Source organism: Triturus cristatus, chromosome 9 (genome assembly GCF_964204655.1).
Source record: "Triturus cristatus chromosome 9, aTriCri1.1, whole genome shotgun sequence".
NCBI lineage: Eukaryota > Metazoa > Chordata > Amphibia > Caudata > Salamandridae > Triturus > Triturus cristatus.
In genome coordinates, this window is record NC_140592.1 from 50,439,821 (window position 1) to 50,463,212 (window position 23,392).

Genomic DNA, 23,392 nt, shown 5'->3' on the forward strand with positions numbered 1-23,392 from the left:
TCCTATGAATGCTGATTTATTCATACTAAATTCTGTTTTCCTCAGCAGAACTAACTGAGTCTGAGAAAGTCGAGTAAGATGAACACAAGAATAAAAGACTAATGCCCTAGGTGCAACGGAGCTAAAGCTGGGTTTTTTATTTCTACAAGGCCTAATACCAAGGCCCAAAAGGATGAACTACAACTCCAAATTTGCTGACTTAACCCTTGCTCACTTTGCCACTGGATTCAAGATAGCCTGGCTGATGAGGGTTATGAACCCGAAACCGGTCCCAGGATGCTTGTTTCCGGTCCAGGGAAGACATGGCTTGGCAGTTCGGGCTAGACTGTTCCCATGAGGCACAGGGTCAGACTGATTTGCATATGGCCATGTCTGAACTGGGGTGGTGGAGTGAGCTAAAGAATGATGATGGATTAAACCCAGATCAGTTGACTGGGGGTGAGTGTTTGATTTGCTCATATGCTCCGTCCATCACCCCCTTTGGTATCGCTTAACCCTAATCATAGCAAAACACTGTATTTCCATGTCTTTGGGAAACGACCAAGGCGCCAGACAGGGAGATCTGGTTGAAGGAAACTCAAAAGTGTGCAGAGGCGAACTGCATGGTGGTGAAACTGATGATTGTCCATTTGAGAGGCAGAAATTGCTGAGAGTATGGGGCCCAGTATTGTTGGAACTAGAAAGGCTTGTTGAGTATAGATTCCTCTTAATAACGTTTCCAAAAGGAAGTCAGTTAGAAAAGCGGGCAAACGGGTAATAGATTAGCATGTCAGCAAACTACAGCGAGTGCACTATGTGTCTTAACTTCATGGACACTACTTTCCGGTGACACAATGATGTGTATCACTAATTGCCACTGATATCCAATTGCAACAAGCCATGTGTGAGATATCATACCGTATATGTATAAAAACTTTCCAACAATTATGGACTGAACTGACCATACAACTTAATGAAATGGTTATAAAAAGAGAAGGTGCCTCCAGAGGAAGATCTAGGAGTGGTCCATCAACAGTGATCCCACTGAAGGTCTCACAATCTACATTCCTTTGTCTGCTCATTGAATTGTCAAATATAATAGCAAATGTCTATTCTTTTCTGCAAATTCCCATCATCAGTACGATGGTGGCAGGACCGGTGAGAGAGCGCATCACCCAACCTTCAAATCCCTAGTCTTTCCAAGTTTCAAGGTGTCTCCCATACCACTTGTTTTACATCCAGATCCTGATATTTACACCAAACAAAGAGGCTTTCTTCTGGCTGTATTCTGATCTGGTTTTGCAAAATCGTTCATCTGGTACAGGTAGGCGTTGGAGAACAGGGATGCAGACTAGCCATGTTTACTTTTTACAATCGGATTCCCATTGGGGTTGGTTGCAAATGCTAGGGGCAGCTAAAGTATTTTAAAGGTGATCTCAAGCCAAAAATTTATTTTTAATTCCTGAAGTCTCTATCCCCAAGACCTCTTTTTAAGGCCCAGTACAGATTACGATAAAAAATCCTGCTAAATCTGTTCTAGAGCTCAAGCTTTCTCGATAATTTAAAAACCCAAAATGTAAATTCTTATATGAACTTCAATCATGTTAAATGCTACTGGAACCCTGCATCTTTTACCTTTTAATCAAGCCTACATTCATGTTCCACAGGGCAAGGTGAGCAGGACGATGAAGTGGAAGGCGACCAGAGCTCCTACGTGATCCAGAGCCTTCTGCCCAGCACCGTCTACCGCGTGACAGTCACTCCCCTCTATGGCACCAGCGAAGGCAGAGGGACCTCAGCTGAGATCAGAACAGGTAGGTGGAGCAAAAGTCTATGGGGCTTCCTCAATGAAAGGTGACAGAGGCCCTCAACTGATAGTAGCAATGGTGCAGAACTCTGGTTTCTGGTTTCTGGCATGTGACCACCTCCAGCTGCTTCCAGTGTGGTCCACTTGAGGTTTTCTATACATCTACCCAAAGCGGCAGTTCTGTGTATGATGCTGCTGGTGCTAACATGTGCAAACAATTAATGTGTTGGTGATGGATGTAAGATGTCCCGCCATGGTAATAAGGTAGGTGCTTCCTTAAAATGAGTGCTGTCAGCCATCAAGACCCAATGGGGCAGATTTATAATAACTGGCGCATGCCTGCATATCAGCAGGGATGCGCCAGTTATTGTGCGCCACAGCTCCGCCACCAAGGATGCGCCGCATTTACAATGCGGCGCACCATGGGGCAAAAACGGCACAGATGCGTGATGCATCTGTGCCGTAAAAGTGGCGCATTGCTGGAGTTGCGTCGCAAGCGCGACGCAGCTCCAGCAATGCTTTGGGGGGACCTATCTTCACAATGCTGCGTCAATCCTTACGCCTGCTTCAAGCAGGCGCAGGGTTTTGACGCAGCATGGGCTCAAAAGTGACTGAGTGAAATCTTGTAGATTTCACTCAGCCACTTTTAGGAGGCGTTCCTGCGACAGAACGCCCCCCCCTGCACAGGTACGCCTACTGCTGGCGCAGGGCTTTACAACGTGACGCATCTCCCAGATGCGTCACGTTGTAAGTACCCCGCACCATGGCGCAGGATTTGCGCCGCCGCTGCGTCACAAAAGTGACGCAACGGCGGCGTAAATGAGGCGCAAGGGCCTCGTAAATCTGCCCCAATGTTTCTAAAGAACCCTCTCACCTCACAACTAAATTCAAACACCCTGTACACTCAACCTCTAGCTTTGTAATACTGACTTTGTACCTAATAGATAGAAAGGTACAACCTATATTATTTTAGGTCCTAGAGGAGGGGAAGCAACAAGAAGCTGAGAAGAACTCCTAAACCGACCTAGATCATTTATACAACTGGCCAATAAGGCTCATACATCAAACATCTTCTGAAACCGAAATGAGTTCATAGAACTGTATTTATTATTTATAAAAATATTTTTTCTTTTTTCTTTTTCAAAACTTCATTACTATAAATTGGCACTAAACATAGAAAAAAACATACACCATAAATAACAATCCAATAATATCAATACTTTAATACATTTTATGAGCCTTGCTTCATAAATATCTTAATACCTCAGTTGGCCTAACGTGACTAAATGAAACAGACAGTGCAATATCTTAAAAAACAAATAATCAATACAAATGCAAAAATGACAAAAACAAAGATAACCCCACACTCATCCATCAAACCTGCAATCATACCTATCAACTAACTCATCCATTCTCATCCATGAGCTAGGTCGATTTAGAGGTTCTTCTCAGCTTCGTACTGACTTCATACCTCCATAATCAACAGCTGCCACTTTTATTTTGGAGATTTGGTTTAGACTTCTTTTGGAAAAAAATATTTATGCAGAAATGTGTAATAAACTCAATAGAAATATATATCCGTTTCATGAATGACTGTGTAGGATGTCTGTCAGTTTATAGCTAGGCAGCTCTTCTGATTGAATTAGGTATCATAGAGTTGTGTGAAATCGTATTTTTTTATTTTTAAAATTAATCTTAGAAATAAAAAGTGAGGTTCTTTTCAGATGTCATGATTTGTGATGAATGATAATTGTAGTGTTATGGTATCCCTTAAAAATCATATATTGATATTGAGAAAAGGGATTCATTAATAATAGCCCGCCTTGAAGGGGCATCCATATTAATTGTGAGTGTTCCTAGAAAATCTGTATGAGTCATCGTCCCTCTTTACAGGTCTACACCACCACATACGCAAGTTCTTTATCACTTTTGCCATTAAAGTAAAGCTAAATACTGGTCCACCCAGGCTGCCTTCAAAGGCCCTGAGTCGGACGATTGGGAATCCCAGTATGAAATTCCGCTCAATAATGACTAGTGCATTGCCCCCGCTCTCACATTTACCAGGTGTCGGGACAATGGGCCTCATTTGACCGACAAGGATATCCAATCAGAAACATTGGTTCGGAATAACACCAGGACACTCTAGTTTGAGTAGCTGTGCGCTATACCTAATTCTCCTCATTCATTCATTCACTCATTCAACAGGCAGCATTGCAGCCTGGACCCATTTTCCTTCCTCTGCTCGTTCCTATACTGGGTCTTCCTTGCAACATACAAGTCTCCTTTGCCCTCCCCGCACCCCCACCCTTCACACCCTCATCTCCCCATCCAGCAGCAGGCCCTTGTTAGGTACCCACTGCAGCTTGCACCGCCACTTGCCACTGCTAGTGCTGCCAATGACAGTGCTAACGCAGCTACTAACCATCACACACTAATGCGACAACTCGGACTATTCCAGGTGCCCGAAGCAAAGCAGCAGGTATGTGTTGTTTTTAATGTATGTTGAATTAACAAACAACTGTTGTTCTGCTCATCTCTAAATTACACAAACAGAACCACCAAGTGGCAGCTGACAATTAAGTGCCAGTGCCGAGGACGGAAACCACCTCTAAAGTTCAGCACTGCCCCCACTCACATTTATCATCTGCTCCGAGGAGTGGCAAATGTGAGCAAGGCTGGTTCTAGGGACGTGCGACCGGTTGCACTGCACCGGATGATGACTTCAGTGGGCGAAGTACCATTTCTTCAAATGTATTATGGGTTTAAGAGCACCTACTGCCACGTTCCTTGCCTCCAACATTTTTCCGGCAACAATAAAAATGTCAAGGTAACTCTGGTGATTGATGGACCTGCTGCAGAGAGACTGGAGTTTTGTCTGGTGGAAGTTTTGACTCATAAAGTAGCGCAGAGGGTTAATATGCCTGCTGCAAAGCATCCGTACCATGCAGATCACAGAAGTGCATATAATGTAAATAGTTCAGTAGGTTACTGCTTTTGTCAGAAATATCATTTTGTTACTTGCAGTTTATAAGTTAAAATCCTAATATAGAACAGTGAGCTATTTCCTGTCATCAAGGTGTCGCGTGTAGAAATACTTGTGACAGAGCGTGGTTATGAAAACTTGTGCAGCACTACCAAAGGGTGATAGTTAGGGAAGCATGGAGAAGGAGGTCATTGGGGGCACCAACAAACATTGTCGCACTGGGCGCCACCAGCACTTAAGCCTGCCTTGAATGTGAGTAAGAATCCCATGTGAAAAAGAACACTGTGTGTAATTCCACACGGTAAAACTGTGTCCACATGGTAATACCCATTCTAAGGGGATAAACTCGTGATTGCATGGTACAGGCTGGGTGTTACGTCATGGTGCTAGTTTTTCCAGGTGCGGCTTACTATCCCCTGGCACTGTGCAACTTATAATCCGCCAGCAGGACAGCGGCAGCCGACACAGGTAAACGCAGTGGGGCAGTAGGGTGGGACAGGAGTGGGACGGGGTGGGAAGGGGGGATAGTCGACAGACGACGAAATAGGTATAATTCAATAAATAAATGATACCTATTCCATGGTCTATCGGCTTCCCCCCTGCCGCGCCCTGCCCCGCCCCACCGCGCTTACCTGTGCCATCTGCCACTGCTGCAGGATAGCTCCAGGATTTATCTAGAAGAGTATCTACTTCACTCCCCCCAGGCCTTTCTCCTCAGCTCTCTGCACCTCAAGGAAGACAGAAGGCCTCACTTTATGGGAGTCTTAGGTACTCTAAACCCAATACATGGAAGGCATGATGCACAGCAACCCATGGACAGGGATAGTCAACAACCTCCTCGCTTCTCCCTCGGAAGTAAGAGTTGAAAAGTTATATCTTTACTTTCCTGTAGGAAAACCTCCTGTCATTTGTCACCATTGTCAGCCATCCTCCTTAAGAGAAGGCACAAGGTCTTCATTAGACCTAGATGCGGCTGTGTGTCACATACAGTCTAGAAGCCTAGCACCTGAGAGGGGTTGGTTATTATAGTAACCATTCCTTATAAGCCTAAGGGGTGCAGTTCCCTCCAATTTAATTTTTTTGATCTCTTAACCAGAGTGTCATGTTCTTACTTGTTCCCAAAGTTTTTAATCATTTTTGAAATATTGTTTCTGTTCATTTTTTATTAATAATTTTAGGTCTTTAGAAAGAAAAGTGTTTAAAAACGTGAAAAATAAGTAACTACATACATACTAAAGTACAATCTATGCACATAAAATGGTAAGTAAAATTATCATATTGCCATAAAGTCAGAGTTCAATAAAACCTTATGATGTGTTAACATAGTACCATTTCCTTTATACACCATAATAGTCACAGAACTCCATAAACTACTACAGAATACTAGAATGAGTGTATGTCAGTCTTACTTAAATTAAGAAAAAACATAAAAACATAATTTCCACTGCACACAGCATAATTTCACTTCACAGTGGTCCTGCAAATCCAACTGTGTGGACTAAATGTGCAATAACTTCCAGCCTGATGTAGAAAGCCCTTTTGCAGTTGCAGTTAAAACTAACACAGACTTTGTGATCAATATATGGCATTTTACAATTAACAGAAAGCCCTTCTAACCTGTAAAAGGGCTCTTGTGACCCTTTGCAAATCTCATGTACCAATGCTTTATGACCGCAACTGAGACACAAAGCAGGCTGCTTAAAGTATTATATATTTTCAATTTGGGAATGTAAAAATTAGGGTAAACGGTCTGGCCCTTGCTGACCTCCATCCCTTGCATTCACAGCCATTGACAGGAATTCTCAAATTTCGACATGCCTAATTAATATTTATTAGGTAGGTCATTTTGCATGCTTCTCCATGAATGGAAAATGTATGATGCAGCCTATAAGTACATGGGTCGCCTCTCATATTGCACATCCATTCGCTAACCAATCAATATGTAAACTGCATATTCTGATTTGCAAATGGCGATTGGCACATCAGGGCTATAGTATCAGATCACAGCTTCCCATAGTTCCATTTACAATTTCTGGAGCCAATCTCCCAAAAAGGAGTCCCAAATAACAAAAATGTACTAACTACTCACAGTCAACCGACAAAAGGGAACTCTTACTCTGGTTCACAGAAAGCGATAAACTGACTGTGCCAGAGCACTGACCACAAAAGGCAAAGTTCTAGCTATCAATTAAGGGGACCACCAGGGTCTGGTGACTAAAGGGCAGTGGACACGGTTCAATGAAAGCCCATTTACTGCAATAACTGGTCTACAAAGTCAGAGCAATGAAACCGCTGGTGGCCAAAGACTCCCAGTCCACCCCAAAGTACTAAACTTCAGGGACACATTAGACTTAGTGGACATTTGTGGTACAAAGTCTTGGGTTTTGAGGAAACCAATTGCAACTGTTGAACTATGATTTAGGGTTTTGATCCAGTAGCACCTTCAGATAATATCTCTGGAACCTTATTGTGTACAGAGATTGTTCAAATGATACCATATAATTCAATCTCTCCTGTTGGTCATCGAACATATTGTGTTTTAAGTTTAGCTTCAGCCAGCTGGGAATCAAGGGACTTAGGTACTTCCTAAGAGAACATTCGCACAGGGTTCAGTTAACTGGGCATGGCTTCTTGTCCTCCTGGACAATACAACCTCCTCTGTTTAAGGGCTGATCTCACAAGCAGAGATTTCTGCAGGGTCTTTTGCCAGTGAATGGCCTTAGGCAAACAATTTCCAGGGTTCTGGTATTGCTCAGACATTTTACTGTGTTGGTGCAGTAGGGCCTTTTCAGAAGTCCAGACAAGTCAATCCTACAAGCTCAATTTGGCAAGTATTTCACTGAAACCGGGGTCAGGGTAGGGAAGGGAGGGCCATTCAAGTCAGAGTGATTGGTTCAGAAATTCTAAATCCAGGAAATCAAAGTCAAGAGTATCTTTGTAGGCTTTCCCTTTGGGCTTTTTCAGCAGATGGGGAGCACAAGTATTAACTGGTCAAGTACAGAGCAGACTCCTTGCAAGGGGACTCTGCAACTTTCTGGCAATAGTCTGACTGGGACTTGTGACAAGGTAGACAAACCTGCCCGAGATCACACAGGGAGTTGAGGTAGAATAAGAATCACATACTTAAGCTCTGCACAAGGTAACAAAGAACATCACAACTCAGCAAATAAAGACATCCAAGAGACAGATCAACATTCAGCACAACTAACTCCCAGGGCATGGAAGACAAACTTAGACAGTATTAACTAGAAAGTGAGGCAAAGCACTCTAGGGTTCCACATGTTACGGCTGAAGCTCTGTAAATTTCTTACCCACAACCGCTGTTACCAAAGCTGACTGCAAAAAATCGACATGTAAGTCAATATGAAAAGGCACAGCTTGGGGAGCTTGCACCTACGGTGACATTATAACTGTAATGCAAAGACAACACAGTGGCTGAGAAACACCACCAGGGATGTTAGCTGTGCCTGAGTCCTGGCAGTCAAACAGGAATGTGGAAAGCAGTAATAGCAAGACTGGAGAACTGAATACACAGCTACAATCAACAAGAATCTAGAGAGGAGTATTAACTACCAGGAGAGAATGAAAAATGTAAGAAACACTTGACACAAAACAAGCAAACGTATCACACTAGAAAACTGGAAACTCAGGCAGAAGGGATAGGAAAGCAATACACTGAGAAACACAGGAGGAGGGAGTCAGAGAGGAAAGTCTAGGACTTGGAAACAGGAATCCAAAGAAGTGAGAGTTCAACCAATCAAGTTACACTGACCTATGCACCAATCTCCATGTTACTTACTGTATATTGAGGCTATGAAATTATGGTAAAAGAATGTTGTGGACAAAATATTGAAAAGACCAAAATATGGAAAGGTAAGTGCATATACTATAAGTACAGATTTACTCCTCTTAACAAATAGTATATAAGATGCATATATATATATATATACATATGTCGAGAAAACGGGATTCCACTCGAGCTCTCAAAAACTTCTGACACAGTAAACCAGGTTCTAGTTCATATCCAAGTGGGGGTTTATTCTCTTCATAAACCCACCGTGACGCGTTTCGCCACCGTGGTGGCTTGTTCACACAGTGATTTTCAATAAAGATGCCAATACATATACTTCCGTGTTGGTAGTCAATAAACATAGTGAAAGGACACCGTTAGTACAACAGGTAGCCGTATTTTGGGCGCCATCTTGTAACATCTTAACATAATGTAAAATCATGTAAAATCATGCATAACTGTTCTTAAACACGGTTTTTACGCTATACATTCATTGATCCACAATTGTTAATCTAAACATGTGGGAACTGTCCTATGCACATTCGTATGTATGCGTTGTAAATTTCCGTGAGGTTACGCTCATAGTGGGTGCGCATCCTCGTGTATGCTGGACTATGTGAGCAATTTGTCTCACAATTGCACTCGAAACATAACAAGATGCAAATGAAAAAGTAATCAACAAACGTCTAAAATATTATGAAACACCCTGGCTAGTGGGTATAGCGCTGTCCTTCATTTCCGCGTTACTCGTTTCATGTGGAATAATGCTAGAATTCCCCTGATTAGTGGGTAATGATTATGTGATTGGTGCGCGTCCTCGTGTAGGTGCTAGACTTTGTCTCACAGTTAAGTATTCAATATACCAAATGGAAAAGAAATACATCCTTAAGGCGTCTAGGTTGTTGTGAAATACCCGGGCTAGTGGGTGTAACGCTGTTCTTCATGTAAGATGGCTATTTTGTACAAACATTTAAAGGTATATGAATCATGATTATAGGCAACAGATATGTATAAATGCTACCCATTAGTCCTTCAGCAAACTGTAAATGGAAAGTAACATAACAGATAAACCGGCATCCAACTTAATACCCCCTACTCCTACGAGTAACCCGTGATTTCCCAATAACACAATCAAAGTAATATAGTCAAAAGTGTGTGTTAAAATCTTATCTCAGTGTTGTGGCTGCAGGATGATCTGAAGAAAGGGTAGGGATCACGTTGGCACCATAGATGACAATTCCCTTCCTTTCCTCCTGTGGGAAATAGAAATGTAGTTGTCAGACTCATGAGGTATTGTTAGACAAAGACCTTTACCAGCTCACATTTTAGGATAAAAGATAAAAGATAAAACAATGAATAACACAGGTATGTTGTATATGTACAGTACTTTGCAGCATAGTCATACAGCGATGTGAATCATGACTGTTTTATCATAGTTTGAGAATTAAACACATAGTATCATGATGCCCTCATTCCTCTTGTAAGTGAATGGCCATTTCTTCATCCAAGTTATGGCCTTCGGGAAAGAGGGTGCACATACCTATGATGTGTCTTGATTCTCGTTGCCTAAGTCTTAGCACACGATTTCCACCTCTCACTTTCGGTAGAACCTGCTCAATTGCATAATATCTTAGCTTTTTGTAATCTGAAAAATGGTGACTGGCAAAATGGCGGGCTATCGGGTATTGTTTATCATTGTTAGTGATAGCCCGCATGTGTTCAAGTACACGTTTTTTTGCCATATGTGTTGTACTGCCCACATACCGTAGTTTGCACGGGCATTCCAACACGTATATGACAAAAGTGCTGGCACATGTGAGAAATTGGGAAATGGTGATCATGGTGTTTGTACTCGTATTCCAGAATTCTTTCACCATTTTGCTGTTACTGCACGCCTTACAGTGGCCGCATGGATAGAAGCCCTTTATATCTAGACCCCTCCCTTCAACATTGGTTGTCAGATCGCTATGCACCAAAGAATCTCTGAGGCTGCGGCCCTTTCTGTATGTTATACTGGGTCTTTCTGATAACGACTTGCCAACTATGGGGTCATTTCTTAGAATGTTCCAATGACGATTGATTACCTTGCGAATCTGGGTAGAATTACCATTATACGTCATAATCAAGCGTGTGTTGTTGCCCTCTTCATTTTCGCTTTCAAGTGCTTCTTTCTCAATTTGAGCTAGAGTACTCGATCTCTCAACCTCGGTTACCCTGGCGACTGCTCTTTTGAGAACCCATGCTGGATAGCCTCTAGCTTTAAATCTCTCTATCATGATTTGTTGTTCACTCAGGAAGTCAGCGGGCGAGCTACAGTTCTTCTTAGCCCTGAGCAACTCCCCATAGGGTATACTCCACTTGAGGTTGTCGGGATGGCTGCACAGAGCATGAAGAAGAGTATTGCCCGCTGTGCATTTCCGATAGAGAGTTGTGTGGATGGTATTGCTTCTCACTACTACTTGTGTGTCCAAGTATTCAACTTTCTCCTTACAGCGTGAGATTTTTTTCATTGTTATTGAGTTCTTCTATGAACTGCAAAGCATCTCTTTCTGTGCCCTCCCACACAACAAAAATGTCGTCGATGTACCTGAGCCACATTTTTACATTTGTAAGGGCTTTCTCGAAGTTCTTGTTTTTCTGAATTTCCTCTTCCCAAGCCCCCATAAAAAGGTTGGCAAAGCTTGGGGCAAAGCATGTGCCCATCGCGGTACCATGTCTTTGTCTATAGACTGACCCATTGAACAAAAAATAGTTGTTCGTGAGACAGTACCTCATCATTTCAAGAATCATATTGGTATGTTCTAAATATCCAATATTTCTGCGTTTCAAATAGTGGGCACAGGCCTGTACCCCTTGATCATGGTTAATTACTGTATAAAGCGAATTAACATCTAAAGTTATAAGGATATAATCCTCTTTCCACACCAAATTGGCTATTTTGTTTAAATAATCTTTGGTGTCCCATACATATGAGGGAAGGGTACATACAAAATCCCTCAGAAAATGGTCCACATACCTTGAGATGTTTTCCAGCACACTGCCTCTTGAGGAAATAATAGGTCTGCCTGGGGGGTTTTCTTTATTTTTGTGTATCTTAGGGAGCAGATACATCACTGGTAAAATGGGATAGTCTTTCTTTAGAAAACAGAATTCCTCCCATTCTAGCAATCCCATCTCCCTCCACTCATTTAGTAACTCCCAGATCTTGCAGACACTGTTGTTGTATTCTGCTTTGGTGGAGATTGTGTAGGTGTTACTGTCACTGAGTTGGCGCTGAGCTTCGCTGACATACTTTTCCCTTGGTAGAATGACGATATTGCCACCTTTGTCGGCTGGTCTAACCACCAGACTTACATCGGTTGCAAGCTCATTAATGACGTTTTTCTGTATGGCTGTCAGGTTGTGTTTGACATTTTTCATCTTTTTGGGCCAGTTATTCTGCCTAAACTTCAACATTTCATTATTTACAACATCCTGAAAGGTATCAATATTGTCGTGCCCTAATTTGGGTACAAAAGTTGACCTAGGTCTGAAAAGGCTACATGCAGATTTGTCATATTTGATTTCCAACTCATCTAAAATGTGAAGAGATTCTGGGCTCATATGTGTTTCGTCCTGATTAGTTTGGAGCTCATGTAGGGCAATCACGGTGTCAATATCCCCTATCGATAAATCATCTTCTTGTGTGTTTCTTGTTACCTGTTGTTCCCTACTCTTCACTGGTTTCATTTTGTGCCACTTCTTAAGTTTCAATTTTCTGCAAAATTTAAATACATCAATTTTACTATTGACATAATTCATAGGTACTGCAGGGCAAAATGACAGTCCTAAACATAGTGTTCTTTTGTCTTTGTTACTCAGAGTTTTAGAAGTTAGATTTACAATAGTCTGATTTACCATTACATCATCCATTATTGGTTCTTCTTGGAGTATGTCTGTTTTCTTCCCATGTACTCCATATTTTTCTCTCTTCTCTCTTCTCTGTCGGGACCTTTTCCTCCTCTTCCTCTGGTACCCCTTCCTCTTCCTCTTCCCCTTCCTCTCGGAATCGGTGAGTCTTCCTTCCGGTTCATCCTGGACATTGATCTCGTTGTTTGCCGGCTCTCCTTCATGAGCCGGTATTCGTCTAAAAAAGTTGTTTTTGGTCTGGTTCCCAAGTCCGGATCAGAAATTGAACCCTCCGATGTTCTTGTTGTCTCTGAGTCCTCAGTGTTAGTATCACTGTGGTCTGTTAGTTCCTCCTCACATTGTTCCTGTTCGTGCCTTATATTCTTTTCTGGGACTTGACCCTTTTCATACAGATGATCATATTTCTTGCTGTATGTTAGGACCCTGCCAGATTCGTAGTCTCCACAATCTCTGTGCAGCTTGCGTTGTTTCCTCCTTTTGATGTCATCCTCCATAAGCTTTAGACGTTTCTTCATTTCATCTAAAAACTTCTTGATTGTTTCTTGGTCATCATGTGCGCTGAGCACCTCCTTTATCTGTTCTATTTCTTGTTTGATCTTCTCTCTATCAGACCAAGCATACTTCACAAGTATTTCAAGCATGTTTCTGGAACTTGTCGCAGAGTTGGTTGACCAGTCCTCCAACATTCGGGGGTCTGGAGAGTCATAAGAGGGGGTTATATAAATCCTTAATCCTCGAGGTACCATAGATTTATCGATGTAATCTTGCAGAGATGTTGCCTCCCACCATTTGGAGGTTTCTTGTTTATGTAGCTTTTCAAATTTTTTAAGAGTTTCATGAATGGTTTTCTCCTTTGGTGTGACGGTCTGGGTATGTTTCCCAACTCCTGGTGCCCTCGCAAATAATGCCTGTGCCGCTTCCCTGCGTTCCCTTTCTTCCTCCATCCTTAATTTTCTGGGAAACCAGAGGAATCCCTTATGAACTTGGTACCCGGTACTACTATGCGTGTCAGAGAGTTCTCCTCTATAAAGTATAGAGTTCCCCTAGCCCCAGGGTCATTGCCATGCGCTTTCTGAATGATATGGAATATCACATATGTGGGACTATCCAGATTCCATATCATTCAGAAAGCGCATGGCAATGACCCTGGGGCTAGGGGAACTCTATACTTTATAGAGGAGAACTCTCTGACACGCATAGTAGTACCGGGTACCAAGTTCATAAGGGATTCCTCTGGTTTCCCAGAAAATTAAGGATGGAGGAAGAAAGGGAACGCAGGGAAGCGGCACAGGCATTATTTGCGAGGGCACCAGGAGTTGGGAAACATACCCAGACCGTCACACCAAAGGAGAAAACCATTCATGAAACTCTTAAAAAATTTGAAAAGCTACATAAACAAGAAACCTCCAAATGGTGGGAGGCAACATCTCTGCAAGATTACATCGATAAATCTATGGTACCTCGAGGATTAAGGATTTATATAACCCCCTCTTATGACTCTCCAGACCCCCGAATGTTGGAGGACTGGTCAACCAACTCTGCGACAAGTTCCAGAAACATGCTTGAAATACTTGTGAAGTATGCTTGGTCTGATAGAGAGAAGATCAAACAAGAAATAGAACAGATAAAGGAGGTGCTCAGCGCACATGATGACCAAGAAACAATCAAGAAGTTTTTAGATGAAATGAAGAAACGTCTAAAGCTTATGGAGGATGACATCAAAAGGAGGAAACAACGCAAGCTGCACAGAGATTGTGGAGACTACGAATCTGGCAGGGTCCTAACATACAGCAAGAAATATGATCATCTGTATGAAAAGGGTCAAGTCCCAGAAAAGAATATAAGGCACGAACAGGAACAATGTGAGGAGGAACTAACAGACCACAGTGATACTAACACTGAGGACTCAGAGACAACAAGAACATCGGAGGGTTCAATTTCTGATCCGGACTTGGGAACCAGACCAAAAACAACTTTTTTAGACGAATACCGGCTCATGAAGGAGAGCCGGCAAACAACGAGATCAATGTCCAGGATGAACCGGAAGGAAGACTCACCGATTCCGAGAGGAAGGGGAAGAGGAAGAGGAAGGGGTACCAGAGGAAGAGGAGGAAAAGGTCCCGACAGAGAAGAGAGAAAAATATGGAGTACATGGGAAGAAAACAGACATACTACAAGAAGAACCAATAATGGATGATGTAATGGTAAATCAGACTATTGTAAATCTAACTTCTAAAACTCTGAGTAACAAAGACAAAAGAACACTATGTTTAGGACTGTCATTTTGCCCTGCAGTACCTATGAATTATGTCAATAGTAAAATTGATGTATTTAAATTTTGCAGAAAATTGAAACTTAAGAAGTGGCACAAAATGAAACCAGTGAAGAGTAGGGAACAACAGGTAACAAGAAACACACAAGAAGATGATTTATCGATAGGGGATATTGACACCGTGATTGCCCTACATGAGCTCCAAACTAATCAGGACGAAACACATATGAGCCCAGAATCTCTTCACATTTTAGATGAGTTGGAAATCAAATATGACAAATCTGCATGTAGCCTTTTCAGACCTAGGTCAACTTTTGTACCCAAATTAGGGCACGACAATATTGATACCTTTCAGGATGTTGTAAATAATGAAATGTTGAAGTTTAGGCAGAATAACTGGCCCAAAAAGATGAAAAATTTCAAACACAACTGACAGCCATACAGAAAAACGTCATTAATGAGCTTGCAACAGATGAAAGTCTGGTGGTTAGACCAGCCGACAAAGGTGGCAATATCGTCATTCTACCAAGGGAAATGTATGTCAGCGAAGCTCAGCGCCAACTCAGTGACAGTAACACCTACACAATCTCCACCAAAGCAGAATACAACAACAGTGTCTGCAAGATCTGGGAGTTACTAAATGAGTGGAGGGAGATGGGATTGCTAGAATGGGAGGAATTCTGTTTTCTAAAGAAAGACTATCCCATTTTACCAGTGATGTATCTGCTCCCTAAGATACACAAAAATAAAGAAAACCCCCCAGGCAGACCTATTATTTCCTCAAGAGGCAGTGTGCTGGAAAACATCTCAAGGTATGTGGACCATTTTCTGAGGGATTTTGTATGTACCCTTCCCTCATATGTACGGGACACCAAAGATTTTTTAAACAAAATAGCCAATTTGGTGTGGAAAGAGGATTATATCCTTATAACGTTGGATGTTAATTCGCTTTATACAGTAATTAACCATGATCAAGGGGTACAGGCCTGTGCCCACTATTTGAAACGCAGAAATATTGGATATTTAGAACAAACCAATATGATTCTTGAAATGATGAGGTACTGTCTCACGAACAACTATTTTTTGTTCAATGGGTCAGTCTATAGACAAAGACATGGTACCGCGATGGGCACATGCTTTGCCCCAAGCTTTGCCAACCTTTTTATGGGGGCTTGGGAAGAGGAAATTCAGAAAAACAAGAACTTCGAGAAAGCCCTTACAAATGTAAAAATGTGGCTCAGGTACATCGACGACATTTTTGTTGTGTGGGAGGGCACAGAAAGAGATGCTTTGCAGTTCATAGAAGAACTCAATAACAATGAAAAAAATCTCACGCTTACCTGCACCATAAGTAAGGAGAAAGTTGAATACTTGGACACACAAGTAGTAGTGAGAAGCAATACCATCCACACAACTCTCTATCGGAAATGCACAGCGGGCAATACTCTTCTTCATGCTCTGAGCAGCCATCCCGACAACCTCAAGTGGAGTATACCCTATGGGGAGTTGCTCAGGGCTAAGAGGAACTGTAGCTCGCCCGCTGACTTCCTGAGTGAACAACAAATCATGATAGAGAGATTTAAAGCTAGAGGCTATCCAGCATGGGTTCTCAAAAGAGCAGTCGCCAGGGTAACCGAGGTTGAGAGATCGAGTACTCTAGCTCAAATCGAGAAAGAAGCACTTGAAAGCGAAAATGAAGAGGGCAACAACACACGCTTGATTATGACGTATAATGGTAATTCTACCCAGATTCGCAAGGTAATCAATCGTCATTGGAACATTCTAAGAAATGACCCCATAGTTGGCAAGTTGTTATCAGAAAGACCCAGTATAACATACAGAAAGGGCCGCAGCCTCAGAGATTCTTTGGTGCATAGCGATCTGACAACCAATGTTGAAGGGAGGGGTCTAGATATAAAGGGCTTCTATCCATGCGGCCACTGTAAGGCGTGCAGTAACAGCAAAATGGTGAAAGAATTCTGGAATACGAGTACAAACACCATGATCACCATTTCCCAATTTCTCACATGTGCCAGCACTTTTGTCATATACGTGTTGGAATGCCCGTGCAAACTACGGTATGTGGGCAGTACAACACATATGGCAAAAAAACGTGTACTTGAACACATGCGGGCTATCACTAACAATGATAAACAATACCCGATAGCCCGCCATTTTGCCAGTCACCATTTTTCAGATTACAAAAAGCTAAGATATTATGCAATTGAGCAGGTTCTACCGAAAGTGAGAGGTGGAAATCGTGTGCGAAGACTTAGGCAACGAGAATCAAGACACATCATAGGTATGTGCACCCTCTTTCCCGAAGGCCATAACTTGGATGAAGAAATGGCCATTCACTTACAAGAGGAATGAGGGCATCATGATACTATGTGTTTAATTCTCAAACTATGATAAAACAGTCATGATTCACATCGCTGTATGACTATGCTGCAAAGTACTGTACATATACAACATACCTGTGTTATTCATTGTTTTATCTTTTATCTTTTATCTTTTATCCTAAAATGTGAGCTGGTAAAGGTCTTTGTCTAACAATACCTCATGAGTCAGACATCTACATTTCTATTTCCCACAGGAGGAAAGGAAGGGAATTGTCATCTATGGTGCCAACGTAATCCCTACCCTTTCTTCAGATCATCCTGCAGCCACAACACTGAGATAAGATTTTAACACACACTTTTGACTATATTACTTTGATTGTGTTATTGGGAAATCACGGGTTACTCGTAGGAGTAGGGGGTATTAAGTTGGATGCCGGTTTATCTGTTATGTTACTTTCCATTTACAGTTTGCTGAAGGACTAATGGGTAGCATTTATACATATCTGTTGCCTATAATCATGATTCATATACCTTTAAATGTTTGTACAAAATAGCCATCTTACATGAAGAACAGCGTTACACCCACTAGCCAGGGTATTTCACAACAACCTAGACGCCTTAAGGATGTATTTCTTTTCCATTTGGTATATTGAATACTTAACTGTGAGACAAAGTCTAGCACCTACACGAGGACGCGCACCAATCACATAATCATTACCCACTAATCAGGGGAATTCTAGCATTATTCCACATGAAACGAGTAACGCGGAAATGAAGGACAGCGCTATACCCACTAGCCAGGGTGTTTCATAATATTTTAGACGTTTGTTGATTACTTTTTCATTTGCATCTTGTTATATTTCGAGTGCAATTGTGAGACAAATTGCTCACATAGTCCAGCATACACGAGGATGCGCACCCACTATGAGCGTAACCTCACGGAAATTTACAACGCATACATACGAATGTGCATAGGACAGTTCCCACATGTTTAGATTAACAATTGTGGATCAATGAATGTATAGCGTAAAAACCGTGTTTAAGAACAGTTATGCATGATTTTACATGATTTTACATTATGTTAAGATGTTACAAGATGGCGCCCAAAATACGGCTACCTGTTGTACTAACGGTGTCCTTTCACTATGTTTATTGACTACCGACACGGAAGTATATGTATTGGCATCTTTATTGAAAATCACTGTGTGAACAAGCCACCACGGTGGCGAAACGCGTCACGGTGGGTTTATGAAGAGAATAAACCCCCACTTGGATATGAACTAGAACCTGGTTTACTGTGTCAGAAGTTTTTGAGAGCTCGAGTGGAATCCCGTTTTCTCGACATATTGATTTACCGGTTCTCCGCCGGTCTCGCGCCACCCCTCAACGGATTGGGAATGCTTAAGGAGTAACTTGGATTGATATATACATATATATAGGTCTCTCAAACTGTCACAAGAATGAGTTCAATTACGCAAACTGCAGAATGGACTTGTACAAATTTGTTCGAAAGTTAAAACTGTCAAAACTACATAAGATCAAACGCCTCCAAGGGACCATGGAATCCCTACCAATGAATACTCCCCAAGAGAAATGAACTAATCTAACTATAATGGATGTACCTGTTCTCAAAGAACTGTGTTCTCTATAAAATGAGAACAATAATGAAAATTATACAATTGACACGCGCTCGATGGAAAATGAAGAAACTGACTCTATAAATCTGCAATTGGAGAGTGAAGATCATACCCCTTTTTGTCCTAGGTCACGCTTCATACCCCAAATGATGAGGGATAACTTGGACATTTTTTCTGAAAATGTGACAATGGATTTAAGACGATTGTATTACAACATGGGTAATCAAAAGAGGATGACTGAGCCCAAAGAAGTACAAATCCAGAGAGTTATAAATAAAATCCAAAAAGAACAAGGAGTCCTAGTGAAACCTTCAGACAAGGGGGGTAATGTTGTGCTTTGGGGACGAGATATGTATAAAAATGAAGCATTAAGTCAATTAAATAACAGAGAATGCTACAAACAAATTGAAAGAGTGGACTATTAAAGAGTAAAGGATACATTTTTTGAAAGACTGCATAGCTGGAAGGAACAGGAACTTTTAAGCGGGGACGAGTTCATGTTTGTGAAGCAGGATAATCCGGTTATTCCAGTATTTAATATAATCCCGAAAGTACACAAAAGTATTGATAACTCACCAGGGAGGCCTATAATTTCATCATGCAACAGTGTATTCAAGAATGTTTCCAAGTATAAAGACTATTTTTTAAATCAGATTGTGAGGACATTTACATATAAGAGATTCAACTGACTTTTTGAAACATAAATATGATGTACGATGGGATGAGAATATGGTGTTACTAACTCTTGATATTGCTACATTATATACCAGTATACGACATGTTGTTGGGTTAAGGGCCACAGAATATTTTTTAAGAACAAAACCAATGAGATTTTTAAACCATAACAAAATGCTGCTGGAAATGATGGAGCGGTGCCTCACTAAAAATATTTTTATGTTTGGAAATGAGATGTTCCAGCAAGAACAGGGGACAGCTATGGGCACCTGCTTCGCCCCCAGTTATGCTAATCTAAATCTTGGCTGGTGGGAGGAGCAGGTGCTCGGTGGCCCTAAACTGGAACATTGGACAGAGAATGTTTTGATATGGTTAAGGTTTATTGATGATGTTTTCATGTTGTGGCAGGGCACTGAAGCCAACATTGATCTGTTCATCAATGACCTTAACAAAAATGATCTCAATTTGAAATTTGTGGGGAGGGAATAGAGAAAAAGAACTTCTGAAATTAGAAACATATTTTATTCTTGAGTTCGATAGTAAAGAACCCAATGATTTGAATATCGATGAGGATTTCTTTACATGCCTGTATTGAGCACTGCTTTAAAGTTTGCATATTTAAAGGAACTATTTTGTCTAATTTTAAGAGTTATTACATTTAAGGAGAAGGACAAATGACACAAGCACTTTAACACTAAGCACTTTCGAGTACTATTGGAAGCTGCTAAGCACTTGCACTTTGTATTGAAATGTTAAAAATGGAAAAGCATATGAATTTTAATATACCGAAGCAGTAAAGAAAGAGAACAGAAATTCAGCACTTGCACTTTAGTAAAAATTTAATGTAAAAAAAATAAGAATTGAAGTCATGCACTGGCACTTTAACAAGGATATGTTCGTTGTGAACCTAGAAATTGTAAGTGAAATATGAGCAGCTAAGGAACGTTATGCACTGCAGCACTTAATGTAAAAATAGGGAAATTTCAATTTTTTATGTATCTTTTGCTTTTAATTTATTGAGTAAATCATGAATTATATTGCTCAAATTGAATCAAAAGAAGACAATGTGCACTAGCATATAAAGTGTTGAATATGTAAAGCATTACAACATGTTCCAAAATGGCGCCTGAATTTACACAGTGAACTGCTTTGATGTGCAATGGGGTTTGTCCTTTGTCAATGTCTATGTATCACTAAATGTATATAATGATTTTTAAAACGGCGCACTGCATAGTGAACGAGGCTGCATGTAGCAGCTGAAGCGCGTAGATGCCATCACCGTGTGAATAAAGAATCGAATGAAAAAAAAACTTGGAGTATATATATATATATATATTTATATATATAGTCAAGGTACAAATATGTGTAGGTAGGTATAGAAAATCTATACTTACTTACCTTTCCATTTTTTTTATTCAATATTTTGTCCTCGACATTGCCTTCTCTCGAAAATCTGGTTTCGATATGTAGGGTGCGCGCCTTTTAGACAGGTATATGCTGCATGTATGAAGGTGGCACATTCAGTGCCACTTGAGGAAAGCTTGATAGTGCCTTCAGTGCCAGACATCTGCCTCAATGAAGTTTCTTTTGTGTGTTCATTCAGCCTTCTATGTAGGCCATTATGAGCAGGAATATTTTTAGTTTTTTCTTAAGAGTTGCAAAGTCAAGCATGGTTAGATGTGAGGTGAATCTGCTGTAAATTCTTCGCGGTTTGTTGCTGTGCTGTGCTCCATGAAGTTCTACAGTTCTACAGTTTGCTGTGCTGTTACCTGGAAGGAGGATTCGCTGCTGCAGAAGGGAGGACCCAGTCAACACCTCGCGGAACCCGCTTCGCGGGTCCCGCATCGCCAAGGTCGCCAAGCCGAGTGTTGTTACCTGCAGTGTGTGTGCACGAGTGACAGGGCTGCGAGCGCTGGGAACCGGGACTCACTCTCCCAGGAGCCCCGGCGATCCCAAGGCCAAGTCACCTGGCCCGCTCTCCCTGACCGCCCCGCCCCTCATGTTCCTCCTAACCAACGCCTACAAGAAGTGACGTGCCTCGCTGCGCGGGAGCGCGCGGGAGTGCCCGGGGCTAAGCCCGGGCAAAGGGCGGGCCCTCTGTGGCCCTCAGAGGCACGAGAAGGCGAGGCGAGGCCACCCCCCTAAGGTTCGCCGTCTGGGATTAGTAAGGTACAGAACTCTATTAACCCTCATTACCCTCAGGTCTTCTGCCATCTGCCTGTGGATCCTGACACATACCTTGGTCAATTGGCTCGGTCGTTTGTAAGAGGTAGGCATTATGGTAAGGAAAAAGCCCGCATCTGCTGCGACGGAGCCCCTCAACACAATGCTCTCATATGTGGTTCAAAAAGTCAATAAGATCAACAATGAGAGGAGGCAATCGCTAGGCTTGAGCCAATCGCCAGTTCTTCCGTTAGAAAGCCCGCCCGCAAGGGCATCTGCTCCAGAGTTACTGACCACACCGCCAGTTCTTCCCCAGTCGAATAGCCTAGTTCATATCCCACAAGACTTGGCTAGCGATGCAGAAGATCCTCATGTTTTGGTTAACTCGTCGGCCAATAACGGCAATACCTCAGAGCATAATCACCAGTCATTTTCCATCGAGGAAGTACCGTCACCGGGGCAGCCCGTTCCACGGCCAGTGAGAACCTGTAGAAAATCTCACTCAAAGAGAGGGGGGAAACAACAAGGCAGGAGAAAGGCAGCTACACCACCCCCAAGACGTGAAGGGCAACAAATTGACTTTGATGCCGATGCAGAATCCAGACGTATTGTTGATGATGAACTCTTTAATCGGATCCAAGATATGATTGATATAAAAATTAGGACAATCATCAAGCCCTTGATTGGTAAACTGGATAAATTAACTTCGGAGGTTAAGAAGGCGGGGGGTGCACAAAGTAATCTGGTGGTAGAGGTGGCCAATCTATCTGCTCTTGTCACAAAATTGGCATCGGGAGCCGTAGAGGCTCTACCAAAAGAGAGTGTCCCACAGCCTACACTGCCAGAGGGCCCCTTAGCAGTAGCTTCAACTCTATTAACGGCTCCCAGTCAGGACCTAGCAGGCGGAGCCGCGCCGACATCATCATCAGGGGACATAATTGGGACAATACATGAGGATATATCAGCCCAATTTATTTTGGAAGCCTCCCCAGTTGTGCTAGTACTAGCAAATGTCCCAGTCTTAGCACAAAACAAAATAGAATCGAAACAGGACTTGAAGGATAAAGCTCTTCATTGGCTTACTACAAACATGACCATGGCCCCCCAAGGGATGGATAGTTTAGCAAGGGATATTGTTATGACCAGGAGGGTACCTTGGATTGGGTCCAATCCCAAAAAATTTAAGGGGGACTGTGTGATTATAAACTTTGCCAACACAGAGGTCCTCCCAAAAATTTTGAATAACATCTTCCCACCCCAAAGGCGAAGCGGCTCTATAGTCCCGCTCACCCTAAAATTCTTCTATAGTGAGGCTCAGCTCCCTACCTTTTCTAACCCTACTAGAGTTAGGAGAGCGAATAACGCCCCAAACTGGGATGGCGGTTTTAGACATAGATTCCCCAACGAGCACCCTGGGCCTATATTTAACTTTGAGCACGGAAGATCTAACCACGCGCATGAGTCAAATTTGTGGCCTCCCATGCCACCAGACCCTGCCGTTAATGGTTGGGGCCCGGGTTGGATGGGCCAGGATCCCATTGGGCGAATCAATAGGTTCGTACCATGGGCGAGAAACGATTACTTTCCGATACGCCCAAATACCCCTTTACCTATGTGGAACATCGCAGCTATGGGTCAAGGTCAGGCAGCTACCCCTTTTGATTGGGGGGGCGGATTGGGGAATAGGTATGCTCCCTTAGCGGATCTAAACAACTGCGATTGACTTAAACCTTGCAATGTCCGAGCAAGTGAGTCCATAACTAGACCCGAAATAAACCTTAGCCAGTGTTACACCAATGACGGTCTCCGCCTGCTTACATTTTATGAAACACTTG

The 23,392-nt window shown here is 42.2% G+C and overlaps 1 protein-coding gene across 1 annotated transcript in view; it reads left to right on the top strand.

Moving 5' to 3' along the window:
- Nucleotides 1-23,392, top strand: part of COL7A1 (collagen type VII alpha 1 chain) — a 291,474-nt gene that overhangs the window by 206,903 nt on the left and 61,179 nt on the right. Inside the window, exon 12 of the mRNA XM_085624371.1 lies at nt 1,647-1,793. Coding sequence (XP_085480497.1) covers nt 1,647-1,793 — 147 coding nt within the window. The remainder of the gene's footprint in view (nt 1-1,646; nt 1,794-23,392) is intronic.